The 13,472-nt window shown below is 48.6% G+C and overlaps 1 protein-coding gene across 1 annotated transcript; it reads right to left on the reverse strand.

The window, feature by feature from the left end:
- Positions 1-1,695: 1,695 nt before the first annotated feature.
- On the reverse strand, positions 1,696-8,410 carry LOC120837919. The gene is made up of 2 exons (XM_040207564.2): positions 7,600-8,410; positions 1,696-5,398 (listed from the first exon to the last, which is right to left on the reverse strand). Exons 1-2 carry the CDS (start codon positions 8,239-8,241, stop codon positions 5,294-5,296), a joined length of 747 nt encoding a protein of 248 aa, XP_040063498.1. The 5' UTR covers positions 8,242-8,410; the 3' UTR covers positions 1,696-5,293.
- Between the last annotated feature and the right edge of the window lie 5,062 nt (positions 8,411-13,472).

Consider the following 13,472-nt stretch of genomic DNA (forward strand, 5'->3'; position numbering starts at 1 on the left):
CACGGGGTTCGCTGGTGACGATCGAGTTTCGGGCCAGGAGCTCTGGTGTGGCGCCACTCTGTCTGAAACCCAAGGCTGTGCCAATGTTACGGAGCTGTCAGCCGTGGCCGTTGCAAACTTGATGAACGGCCGGGTCGGCCCCCAGCTGACCATTGGAGGGCTGACGCCACGTGACTTCGAAAAGGTTTGAAACCATTGGTTAAGACTTCCCTGAGGGCGAGGGAGTGAGTGCCTTCAAAAGCCTCGGACGGGGCGAGGGAGGTCGATTTTGGACTGATTTGGAGATCCGCAAGACCCGTTTGATCCGAGTATGCCAACTTCCCCTACTTTGTACAGATGTACATAGTTTGTAAAATCAATTGGTTCGCCAAAGAACTCGCAAAGTCTCCATCGCCTCTTGAGAACTTCAACGACCATCGGCCTGCAAAACTTGGCAGGCCCAAAGTACCAACAACGAACGAACGAACATTTACTGTGCACATCTTGAACTTGCTTGAGCGTCCATCAAAGCTGTGCACGCGCAGCCCTGACTTCTTTCGAAAAGTCCGAAATGCCACCGAAGGTTGTCCGCGGGTAGAGATTTTTGCGCGTGCAGGTCTGCGCGAGAGGAGCACGACACCGTCTCGCGGAGTGCCGCCTGCCTCTTGAGAACTAAAGTTATGGCGGCGTGGCGCAAGCGCGGAACGCTCGGTGAGAGCAGTCTAAAATGGGGTATTCACTGGACGCCATATTTCAGGGCGACGTTAGAAGCCCACGTGAGTGAGTGAGAAAACGTATTTATTAAAGGAAGGGATGCATCACGACCTCTCGATAAAGTCATCCAATCGTGACGGGCGAAGGGTATTATGGGAAGGGCAGGGGGAGGAGGCTAAATGTAATGGACGATCAAGCTCCAAACGATCTCAGATTAATTGACGCTTTACACACGCGCCAAATTGCAGCCGTCATTGCTGACCTTCTCTTGTCTTACCGAGATGCCGAGCAACTGAAACGGTAGGTCACGATCCTCTACAAAGGCCGATGTTTTAGAAAAGGACACAGTTGAATCTAATGTGGCAATAACTTGGCCTCCTATGGTAATGATGAAGAGAAATAAACGAAATAGGAGGAAACAAAAACTAAAGGTCAGTTATGGCGGCGTCCATGCACAGCTGCTGCAAAGCGTCTATAGCCTGCTAAGACCGGCGATCATGCCGGTGCGGAATGCACGTTGCAAAAGAACTGCGGAAGCTCGCCGACGACACTCGCTCAGCAACCGCGCACACAGCTATGGTCGCCAGCGAATACTCCCTATAGGGAGTATTCACTGGCGGCCATAGCTGTGTGCGCGAATGCTGAGCGCATGCTGATGGCGAGCTTCCACAGTTCTTTTTCTACGTGCATTCCGCACCATCAAGAGTGCCGGTCTTAGCAGCCTAATTGATGTGAGCTCGTTCTGAGCATGCGCTCTAAACAGCACCAACAAATATGGCGTCCAGTGAATACTCCCCATAAGAGTGATGTCCGACTGTTAACATCGACGGTCCCTGCATTTCGCACCACCATCGGACTTCTAGGTCGGATAATTCTTCTCGTGACTTCACGGGTAGGAACCAGAAGAGGGCGCCACCAAAACTTCTCGTCGCCTGCTCGCGCCCGATGCATGGCGCGCTGCACAAACCCAAACAACAATGTGAAAAGATTACAACAACCAACTTTGGGTTAACGAGTGCATCTTTATTCACCCCTAGTGCATCACTCAACTTTCTTCAATAACTGTACACGATTGCCACGTGCTTTTTTTTTTTTCGACAATGTCACAAGATCCGCGACCGCGCGGCGTATAGCTCTTATCTACACATTTGGGGCGGTTTGGTCGAAACAAAATGCGTCGCCATCTCGCGGCCGTCTCATTTAAAGCACCGATCAGGTTGGCTGCGGCCAAAGGTGTCCTCAAAGAACTGACCACGCTAAGGCGATGTTTCTTTTTTTTTTTTTTTTCTTTTAACCCTATGTTTGTAAAGGTTCAATAGGCTGGTAAACGGCGAAAGCTGCGGCGTCCCAGCGACCAATCAGAAGGTAGGAGCTAGGCACATGAAAACGTATACCACCAGGGTTCGCTCCCGCGGAAAGTCGCCACGTGGCTCGTTCTGTGGCTCTGATTGGCTCGAGGGGGCTACCATTCGCTGTTCGACCTGCAGCCCGTTCACACATACAAAACAGCACTTACTCAGCGCAATAGACAAGGCGCTGTATCGGAACTGTATCGGTGATTTGATACACGTGACACCGGCTTTTTGTTGCTCACACGTACAAAGTCTGCACCGCTCATGCAGCGCAGACTTTGCGTTATCTCAGCGCTTAAATGCATGTGTGAACCCGACTTCACGATGGAATAGAATGCATAGTCGAACAAAGAACACTGCCGCCGACATAACAAGAACATTGTTTCGACGACTGGAACAATTTTCGGCAGCGCACCTCGTACAAAATCATGTCCTCTCGGCTGCAGATTGGTGGCGCTCGAGCGGGTGTGTTTGGTAGGTTTGAGAGACTATACGGCGCCAGGAAACGCGTCTCCGATTGGTGGGTTTACCGTCTGCTAAGAAGTGGTCCCTCAATGTCCCTCTGGTGACGCCAGAAAAGCGTCACTTTGTCACCGGCCGTCGGCGGGACTTGTAGCACCAGCCACCAGGATTGCGACACCAGACAAAATGACACGCGGGTTTCTGCGACGCCATTTCTTGCCACTTTGGAACTAATTTTGATGTATGGGCGCTGCCGCTAAACACAACATTCGAAGACGCGTCCCAGAAACCGTAGCTGAACTCGACCACACCGCTAGATTTTTTTTTTTTTTTTAATGAGAAGCGGTTCACACGAGACAGTGATTCGTTTGGTTTCGAACAAGCCAGCCCCGGGGTTTTCTGTTACAGTAGCGGTGCTTGCCAGACAGAAATGGCGAGGCAGTTATGAATCGTGGATCCTTCCACCGTGCAGAAATATAACTCGGAGGGTATAGCGTGTATTGGGGGGGTCCTTCACTTTAGCATCAGATTCATCTCCGCTGCATTTCCCCCCTCCCCCCCCCCTCCCCCTCCCAAACCCCTCCCCGTACCCGTTTAAGGGTTGGCAGGCTTCTCTATATTGGAAAAGATTATACAGTACTACATTGGACGAATCACGGCTGTGATAAATAAAATAATAAAAAAAAAAACGACCGCTGTCGGTGTACAAGAAAAAAACCCGCAATATTGCTAGCTTGTTTTCAGCTCTGTAATAGGAGAGGAGAGCGTGGCTTTTAACATTCCCGCTCATAGCTTCGTGATTCGCTCTTCGGTATTCTTAGCGACAAATGCACTGATCTTATTGGCAGAGGAGCGATAGGACACGCCTTGTCTTTCTTACGCTGACCGTGACTGCAAGAGTGGCGCTCAACGCATTCTAGGAATCTCAATATGGCTCAAGCTCTTTTTTGCTGAATCTTCGGGTGAATAATTCACTACAAAATATGGAACGCGCAACATAAGGGAAGGCCACCGAAATTCAAACTGTGCCCGATATTCGAAAAGCGGAGGAGACGTATATGTCACTCTAGTCCAGCCTGAGCGCAAGAGCTTTCTGTGTATGTTAGAACTCGTTTAGTGTTGCCGTAAACTAGCTTTGCTCGAGTCTGGTAAAACGACAAAATCGACACAGTTCAAAACAGAAAGTTCGCGAACACAAAGCAAGGTACTTCGTTCACTGGTGGGTTCTTATCGACTAGATTTCGCGTGCGTCTACACCGGGTGCAAGCAGGCTGTGATTTGACGAAGGTAACAAACGCGGGTTTTATATATATCGTCTACGTCTAGACTAGCGGCGCAAAAAGCCGAACACGAGAAAGCTCCCCGCTCTCAAAGTCGCAAAAACAGTCGCTTTCCAGCGCCCGGCCCTTTCCCACGTAATATGGAAGCTATTTTTTGACACGCCGCCTTAGTTAAGGTTCCGTGCATTCGTTAAATACCGCTAGACGCCCACCAAAATTTAACCTCCGAGCCGGCTTTATCGAAATCGGGGAAAACCACAAAACCCCAAAAATTAGGGCTGCCCTCGCGCAAGAGAAAAGCAAGCTCTACGGAAAGAAAACATCTAACCTCAAGTTTATTGGGATCCGAAACACAGCGCGCACTGAACTTCTTGGGAGCCGCGCCTTTATCCTGTATGCGTCCCCTATCAATGCTAGCCGGTGTTTCAAGTATTCGGGTCGGGCACAGGGTTCCCTTGGGGTTGGGGAGCCCCGTCGTATATTTTGTACAATAAATATCCCGATTAAAGCCTTTTTTTTTTTACACCAAATATTGACGCCAAAAGGCACCAAATATGTAACAAAAATAAATCCCGGAAAAAAAAAAAAAAAAAAACACGCCGAATTTGGTTTAATATCAACCCGGAAAACACGAAACCCTCACCATATTGATCTAGAAAATGTTTTCAAGAACGCCCTCAGTGACGAAGTTACTGGGGTTCGAACCTCCAACTTACTAGTTCTATATTGACTCTGCGCACCTGGCTCTTTGCAGCCAATAAAAACATTTCTCCTTGCGGGCTTCTTTTTTTTTTTTTTTTTTTTTTTTCTCTTTCTTTTAACAAGTTGGCGCTTTGAAACAGCCCTCTTGAAAGGGAATACACCGACAATGCTCGGCAGACACCTCCCAGAAAGCGAATAGTCGACGTGAAACGGCTGCTGACGAGCTCAGCGCAGCATCATCCCCGCCGGCAGCGCTGTGTCATTTATGAGTTCCGCGTGAAGCCCGTCTTGTTTCCCATTTGGTTACTTCATCAAGTTCCCCCGCCATGCACCGAGGCCCTCTGTACCACACGGCATCGGCTTGGTCCGCCATATTCGTGGCAATTATTGCAAATGCGCATAATTAATTTCACGCTAGATCGCAGTTTTTTCTTTTTTTCCCACGGCGGATGACGGCGTTCACAAATCTACCAGGCTGGCGACGCAGCAAGGCCACCCGAGTTCTTCACGAAGGCCGTGGGCAAAGGACGAGGCGGTATTTCTGCATCCGTGCACAAACAAAAATTGTATAATATGTCTGCGGACGTGGACAGTGAAAACATATCGAGCTACGTAAATCAAGAATAAAGTAATCGAGAAGGAAATGACATCACTTAATAGCTACTATGGCTAAGTCCTTATGATCACACAGTGGTGGAAGAAGCGTCGACTGGTGAGACGATGGTCTAGGAGCCTCGAGACGAGCGTTTGTGGTGTTGCTTTCCCCTCTTCCTAAGGCACCAGTCGGGAACGTGGTCGGGCCGGTCATACGATGGAGCAGCAAATTCGGGACCCCGTTCCTGGAGCAAAGCCTGCCATCAGTTTGGTCCTCCAGCGCCTCGCTGTCGACGACGCGGACGCTTGCTTCGCCTGTGCGGGGAAACAAGTGCGGTCACTCGGGGGCCGCGGACAGGCCGGACCAGAGACACCAAGTGAGCCAGGCTTCAGGGACAACGGCACATCAGCCACCTTGATCAACGAGATGGGAAGACCCTAGTGCTGAATTTGCACTCGGAACGCGGGGCACGAGTGCCGCAATAGCGTTCGGCCGAAACTCGCGTCCTGTCAGCGAGGACACGAGTGTGATCCAAACGCTGGCGCAGCACTCGGGTCCTTAGAGTGACATGGAAGATTCAGCACTCCGTCCTTCTTATCTAGGATGTGTTACCTCGATGCGTGAAATGAGTGTTACCAGTCATCCGAGGCTTCGTCTGAAATCGCAAGAAACGCTATTCTGTCCACCCGGAAAGTTAGAATAGTACGCGGCAGAATAATACGATATCGCCTGGGTTCCCTGACACTTCATCTAAAGGAAGTAACATTTTCGAATCGTAACTATCGCTAATGGCACCCGCTCTGCATTGAGCACCAAAATGGAGGCACCCAGAAGAAGATCGGGGCCTGGGGTGCCGATACTCTAGGAGTAGCTTATTTACTGGCTTCGAATGAACGACAAATTAAAGTTTATTTAGAAAGCACGTCTGTCTGGGAGAGTAGAGCAAAAGGTGGCCTAAACCAGCTGACAAGGCTCCGTCTCCCTTTGCAGCGCTACAGCAGTCGCAGCATACAAGCTTGCTAGAAATGCTCTTCAACATTGCCTTCATGTACAATGAGCAAAGAAATTCGAAGACCCGACCAAAGAATAGGCATACGTTTATAAAGTATCAACTTCCCCGACCGTTTTCTGGGCGCTGCCAATCTGTTGCTTAGCGCAGAGTGGACGGAAATGGTTGCAATTAGAAGACTCAATACGGTCTCAGGAAGCTCGAACAATATCGTTTCGCTCTTTCGCTAACGAAGTGTCTTACGATATCTGGAGGAGGCATTTCTTTGCGAGACGAAGATTTATATAACTGCCAACACTGCTTTTATGCACCAAGACGGCTCAAGTGTCGTCACCCTAACGCGTGGCTTAATCAGTGGCTCTAGGCCGGAAAAGGACTTAGAAGGAGCTGCTGCTAGGAGGCTAGCAACTTCAGGAACTTGCCGTGGGTAACTAGAGGCTTTCTCTAGGAGGCTGCGATTGCCGAAACCTTTAGGGAGGAAACAAAAAAAGCAGGCAACGATGGTTAGTGCGCGACCCCTATGAGCTCTTGGACTCCCAACTGAAGCCGCCCGTAGTGATGTTCCGAGTACTTTGTTCCTCTTCCCTTTGCCCCGCCCTTCCCTCATTAGATCATTCTAATAAGTGCCTTTTGAGCGCTGTCATCTTTGTCTCCTGGGCCGTGGAATGCTTTCTGAGCATGTGCGAAATATCAGACTTCGCGCATGCATCCAGAGCCCAGTGACTCAACGTTTTTAGCCCAGGGGATAAGCATTGTATAAAATGTGAATGTTTTGACAGAAAGTGAAAAAACAGAAATTAACAAAAAAAAAATATGCTATACAGCTGTAAACAATAACACGTGAGAGATGGAGAAAAGGTGAAAAATAAGTACGTTCGTAAACTTCAGTTGAGGTCCCGTAAGTGAGAACAGGTTTATTACGTAGCGGTTGTTGCCTTGCAAGTAGCCAGCCTACGCGTTGAGAGACTACGCGCACATCAGGCGCGGACACAGAACGCACACGAGCGGGCATGCATGGACAAACACACGCATGCACGCAAACAGAGATGCGAGCGTTCACAAGCAGGCATGCATGCTTCGCTAATAATAAAAAAAAAAAAAAAATCGTGAACATGTTGTTCCCGTGCGTGTCCCTTCTGGATGCTAGTATGTCCTCACTGATCAATCACTCTTTGAGCAAGGAGTCGTTGCTAAAAACAGCTACGACGCTGTTTATAGCAAGCCGACCCTGGCCACCGCAACAAACTATGAAATTTCCAAAATAACTCGGGTGCATATCTCCGCACAAATTCGTCGAAACCTCAACGAGGACCAATAGAGCGGGTCGCGTTTCCAAGATGGGGAAAGGGGGTGGGAAGGGTGGACACCGAGACACGTCTTTCGATATCTCCCGCCGATATCGAAGAGGTAGCACGAAACATCACTGCTTGCAGGCTTCGTCGTGGGGGTTGGGCATCCGAGAAGAAAGGCACGAAAAAGGGGGCGGCGTGGCCCGCGGGCACTCACGGCCGCCTCGTCCCCGGACTCCTGGGACTGGACGCCGCTGTCCCCGGGGCTGGGCTCCCGGCAGCGGCGCAGTTCCGTGGCCAGGGACTCCCCGCGGACGCTGCTCCTGGGCGCCGCGGTCTCGTAGCGGTGTCCAAGCAGCTCCACGTCCTCGGAGCCGGCCTCGCTGAGCTCGTCGTCCATCTCATGGACCACGATCTCGGCGCATCGCGGCTCGCTCGGCTTCTTTGTCGACGAAACACCTGCCCCCAACACCTCCCGCAGAGCCGGCTCAGGAGATGTTGCAGGATCGGCTAAAAAATGGGCCTTGTCCCGCGCTGACGTCAGCAACCTCCGAGCCGCCGAAGGGGACTGCTGATGCCGCTGCTGCACTTCCGGCGGATCGTGCTGTTGCTGAGGGAGCTGACCCGTGGGAGGCCTTTTGTCCGAAGTCGCTCGCTCTTCCCGATGCGACGCTTCGCGTAGCGTCTGTGCGGTGGCGCTGACGGCAGCCGACAGGATCTCTCCGGCCAATCGACTCGCTTCTCCGTCCACGACGTTCGTCGGGCTCGAAGACGGGCGCGACGTCGAGTCGTTGTGCTTCTTGGCCTCCATTTCGGCCCGGGCGTCGACCAGGGCTCGCTCCAGCAGCTGCTGGGCCATCGACGTCGCCCAGCGGCGGGACCGGTGTCGGTGTTGTAGGACGATCTCGGGTCTGGCCTCCTCTAGGCAACGGGCCAACGTCCTGTTCACAAGGTCCTCGAGGCCCCCACCACGTGGAGCGGCGTTCGTGGGGTCGTCGTCGTCGTCGTTTCGCGCCTCGGTGGTGCCGCTTTCCTGCGCAGTAGTCAAGGTACACGTCGTACTTCGTTATACGGTCTATTCGCTCGAAAGCACGGAGTGCATTTCAACGGAAACCCCTTCTCCCAAAAACACTTGTCCACCCTTCCACGCATAAATACCCCGGCTATATTTAGTGGGGAAATCGACGTTGAGAGACCTGACGTCAAGTGATGTCATGGCATCACGTAGCACCACGACTTTACACCGTGACGTCACGCGTGATACCTCAACTTCACACCATGACGTCACGTGAAGTGACCACGTCATTCGACGTTCGAGCACGGGACGTCGATAATTATTAAACAATGAAATCTTCCCTCCCCGAGACGGGTGTACACTTTCTTCTAAACAAGTTGAAATGATCGCAGTTTAAATTCTACAGGATCCGATTGAGAAAGGTAAACCCAAGCTTTTTAGCACGCACAAATAAACTGCGCTTCGCAGAAAGCTTAAACTCAGTGAGAATGTGACGCTAATGGTGATGATAAGATACGAAAGTTCGAGCCATAACGCTACCTGGATCGAAAGATACTAAAGAAAAAACAGAATGTTGCTACGAGCCGACGTCCACCTGTGGTATTTCCAAACAACATAATACGAATTATTGTAGATCGTTTTCCGCGTCTCGCAAAGCCCTCCACAACGTGCTACGAGAACCGGACACACCGTTTTCCTCCTTCGCTACGCTCTCCGCAACGGAGACGCCGCTGCTGCGTATGCACGCCGCTGGCCTTGCCTGCAGTAGCGAATTTTAGTAGACCGTTCCGATGACTCCGATACGAATACCCGATGCTCCGCCGACGCCTCTTCGCTTGCATCGTATCGTCATCGGGTCGTTATCGGAGGTATCGACACGATCTACGTAAACTCTCCAATGCTCCGGAATTCCTAGCGAGTTCCGGAGGTCGTTGCGGGACGGGGGAAACGATATATTCTCCTTGTCTGCCCATCATTCAGTCAAGTCCACAGATTGCTCCTCAACACCGCGAAATGCCAACGGCCCACGACCCACGAGAGCAATTTCACGTTTCCACATGAAAGACGATGAATGAAGAGTGGTATGCGTCTAGCGTTCCCTTCCGAAATTTCCACAAACTTCTCATAGGGAAAAAAATACACTAAAACGCTAGTTTCGTATTTGTATTAAACATAGTTAACGTTTTATTCCAATATCTGGAGTATACTTCTAATAAATGAAGTAGCCGGCGTCGTCTTCGAGGCTGCTAGCCTCTTCAAAACAACCAACTAAGTTTCTCTCTCTCTCTCTTCTAATAATAGGAGTTCGCGAGAGGAAAGGAAACCCGTTTTTTCGGTCCCCATAAATAAACTACGTATTCCAAAAAGCTGAAATTCCGCCACATATTGAAGCTAGCGGATAGGAATGCGAATGTTAATGAGAAATTAGTTTTTTCCACTAAAAATGTATATCGAGACAACATCTTGATCAGGAACTTTCGCATCCGCTCTCTACCACTGTCTACGTATTCTCATCGAGTTTCAGCTTTCTGCAATGCGTAGTCTATTTACGTGGGCCGAAGAAACATGTTTCATTTTTTCCTCAGACACCCGATACTTCTATTGTTCTCCCTACTTTAGTGGCGCAGTCGCCACCTCCGTTTTGATGTTTCGTACACGGAGAGAAGGAAGAAACAAAACCAAGTTACACCAGGATTGTTCTAGGCAGACGACATTGTGCTGCTAGCAGACAGCCGGGATATGTTATGGGAGCTAGATAGGATATGTGGAGAGGAAGGACACTCTCTGGGCCTGAAATTTAGTAACGACAGGTCAAGAATAATGGTCTATGATGATGGGTAAGGGAACCTTCTCAAAATAAAAGGCACTCTAACAGGACATGTGGACAAAAATAAACATCTGACGGTATGTCCGAATGAGGGAAAACAATACTTTGAAGAACAGGAAGAAAATATGCAAGAAGAGGAAAAGGAGTTTGCGCTTACAAAGCATAAGGCACTATAAAATTGCAATAGATGTGAAATTGTTGGCGGGATACGGGAAGAAGTCATAGTCCTGGGTCAGTCTTTCGGCAACGCGATTTTATGCGTGAAATCTTAATTCCAGTTGAGTTGAGAGACACAGCAAAGGAGCTTGGGCTGGCTATAGCATTGGGGGACATGGGGAATACACGAAATGATAGATTGCAGGGAGATGTGGGATGGTCACCTTTCGAGGTTAAGAAAGCGATCAGTAAATTGAAATTTGAACAAAGACTAGACACGATGAAGGACATGCGGTGAGCGAGAAAGGTATATAACCATTTATATATAAAAACAATGAACACTAAAGACAGGCCGAACCCGAAAACTTCAATTTAAATAATACCAAAAGTCACGTGCTGGGGGAAAGTGCAGGCTACCTCCGCGAAAAAGGAAGTAAAAGAATCCAAAAGGAAAATGTAAAGTGCATGAATGCATCGAAAATCAGCTTGCATTGTGTATAGGGCACGAAAACGGAACACAAGGAGAGAACGCTGGTACGATAATTCACGAGGAAGGTGGTTGTTATTTGAAGCTCGAACAGGTGTTTTGAAAACTATATGGGTACCTATAAGGAAGTGAAGACGTTGTGTGCCGTATGCAAGAGGGAAATCGTAGAACACGTAGTACTAAAACCCACAAGACTCGCTTCCGCCCTCCTAGACGGGGCGGGAGCAAGTTGGCTCGGACCTCGGAGGCACACCGTCTCCCCCTAATCCTTTACGCTGTTCTAAATAAAGTGTTTTGGCTGACTGACTCAGCGGAAGGCTTCGCGGTTGGAATGTCTTCTCTCGTAAGTGTCTCGCTTTTCGTGCGCCCCACGAGATCAGCCGTTTTGGCGTATGCTAACCAAAGCTATTTTATTTGTATTTCCGTCGTGCCTAGTGTTTCTTGCCATTTTCTTACAGTAATACTAAAATGGACCTCGAGAAGGGATGTACAGCGCCAAAGAGGGCCACAGGGTAGTCCGTATAGACCGACAACTTGTCGAGCACTCGGGCTGACTAACTTCCTGCTGTGTTAATATACACACGACGCAATTGCTCAAATTGTGGCCATTAGCAAACTGTGTGGCTTGCTCGAAACTCTACACCTAAGTATCAAGGCTGGACCGAATGCAAGTGATTTAGCGAGCGACGAAGATTTATCACTGCCGCTCGTCGCGATGATCGGTTTTTTGCTTTTTTTAGAAAACGTCGCTCATCGCCTTGGTCACTTGATCCCGTCGCTTTCATGCGGTTTGCTTCGTCGCGCGACTGACCGAGCGACAGCGAAGCGGGTCGCCATCGCTTGTCTCGCCACTTGCCAAATCGCTTCCATGCGGTTTATACTTAATTTCAGCAAACTATACATGACTGCAAAACTGCGCTAAATATTTCCATGGCCTCAACACGTTATTATGACTATACACGTTTTCTATCTATATGTTTCAACTATGCACACCTTTCAAGGGTTACACGAACGCAACAATATACTCATGTAGCGCTACTTCCCGGAATACTGGCAATTACTAAAAAGTCAATTAAGGTGCAACGAAATTAAATGGCATTCACCGCTGAAAAAAAGAAATCTCCTTTTCTTGCATAAATAAATAAATAAATTAACTCATTTTTCGTGCCTCATGTCTGCTACTTTCCGGGAGTAGTGCTAAGTGATTACTCCCACTTTCTCAGTTGAAAGTCAACCTTTTTATAACACCTTCAGTATAACCACTATCGATACCTTCAACTTAGACATTCAAATGTTAAGGGCTTCTTTGACCAATATGTCCAACCTATTTTATGGGAGTCTCATTTGAGTTATTTTGTATTCACTTTCGTAAGTTCTACTGAGTTTCATCGCTACTTCATTCGTTAATTACACCGTAATATCTAATTTCACGACTCGCACATAACAGTGTACAACACCATTGATGGGACATCGACATCTCTAAATGTTAGTTGCTTTTTCTGTGCCTCATATTCCAGGCCTTTAGCTGTTAATGAACACACAAAATAAACAGCTAATGATGACGATGACGATGATTAGAAGAAACGAGAGCTGCGATGATCTTTTGATATGGTGGGCTAGAAAGGGAGGTGCGATGACCGCAGGGGCGAGAGCGGTCCTCCCATTCATGTCCACGAAGCGCAGCATACTGGGTATACTAAAAGCAGCGCTACCTTGCACTCCAGGGACACAATACTAAAAAAAATTGCCAGATGAAGAATTTTTTTTTCCCACTTTGTAAAGGTTTAGCCATAAAACAGAACACAACCTTTTATATACTTTTATATATATTTTTTGCACGCTCCATTTCGTTTAAAAGCCAAATTCCAAAGAATAAACCGGTAATTTGCCGTCTGAGTGTTGCTGCCAGCCAGTGTTGGACAAAATACTCGATAAAAGTATTCAAGTGAAGTTACTAAATACCTGCTTCATAAAGTACTTAAAATACAACTCAAGTTACTTTCACTGTAATATATTTTGAGTAGAGTACAAATACTTAGAAATGTATTTTAAACACTTCTGAAGATACTTCCGCATTGCGTAATTTGTATCGACGTCAGTGACAACGACAATTATACAGCTACGCAAGTCTAGGTTACGAGAATGGTTTATTAGCACGCAACAACACAAAACGGAAAAAGAAAAAAAAAAGTATCGCAGGGCTATTTTATGCAGTCCAACTATAAGGAGCATATTGCCACGAATGTCAAATGATGAGGGGGCGAATAACTGAAGAAGCTAAAAGTTTGATGAGCGAACTTGTGCCCAACCCAAAATACGCCTCGCAAGTGGGCTCATTTTCGCCTTCTGCGCATGAGAAAGGAAGTAGCGGTGACGTCAGAGCGCCAAGCCCTGATTGGCTGATCGCGACCCCCTATCTCAGCGTCGTCTGCTCCTTTGCAACGTTGTCTGCTCGCAACATCGTCTGCGCCTGTCTTACCTCTCCTGCGACTTTATAAGCGAGCTCGACTTCGTCTTTCAGAGAGGGCAGACTAAATAACTCGAGCGGTACGTTGTTTTTGTCTAACAACTAGCAGACGAGCATCAAGGAGGGGAGTCAAAGGT

This window comes from Ixodes scapularis, unplaced genomic scaffold, assembly GCF_016920785.2.
Source record: "Ixodes scapularis isolate PalLabHiFi unplaced genomic scaffold, ASM1692078v2 PGA_scaffold8__174_contigs__length_109621045, whole genome shotgun sequence".
In the NCBI taxonomy this organism is placed as follows: Eukaryota; Metazoa; Arthropoda; class Arachnida; order Ixodida; family Ixodidae; genus Ixodes; species Ixodes scapularis.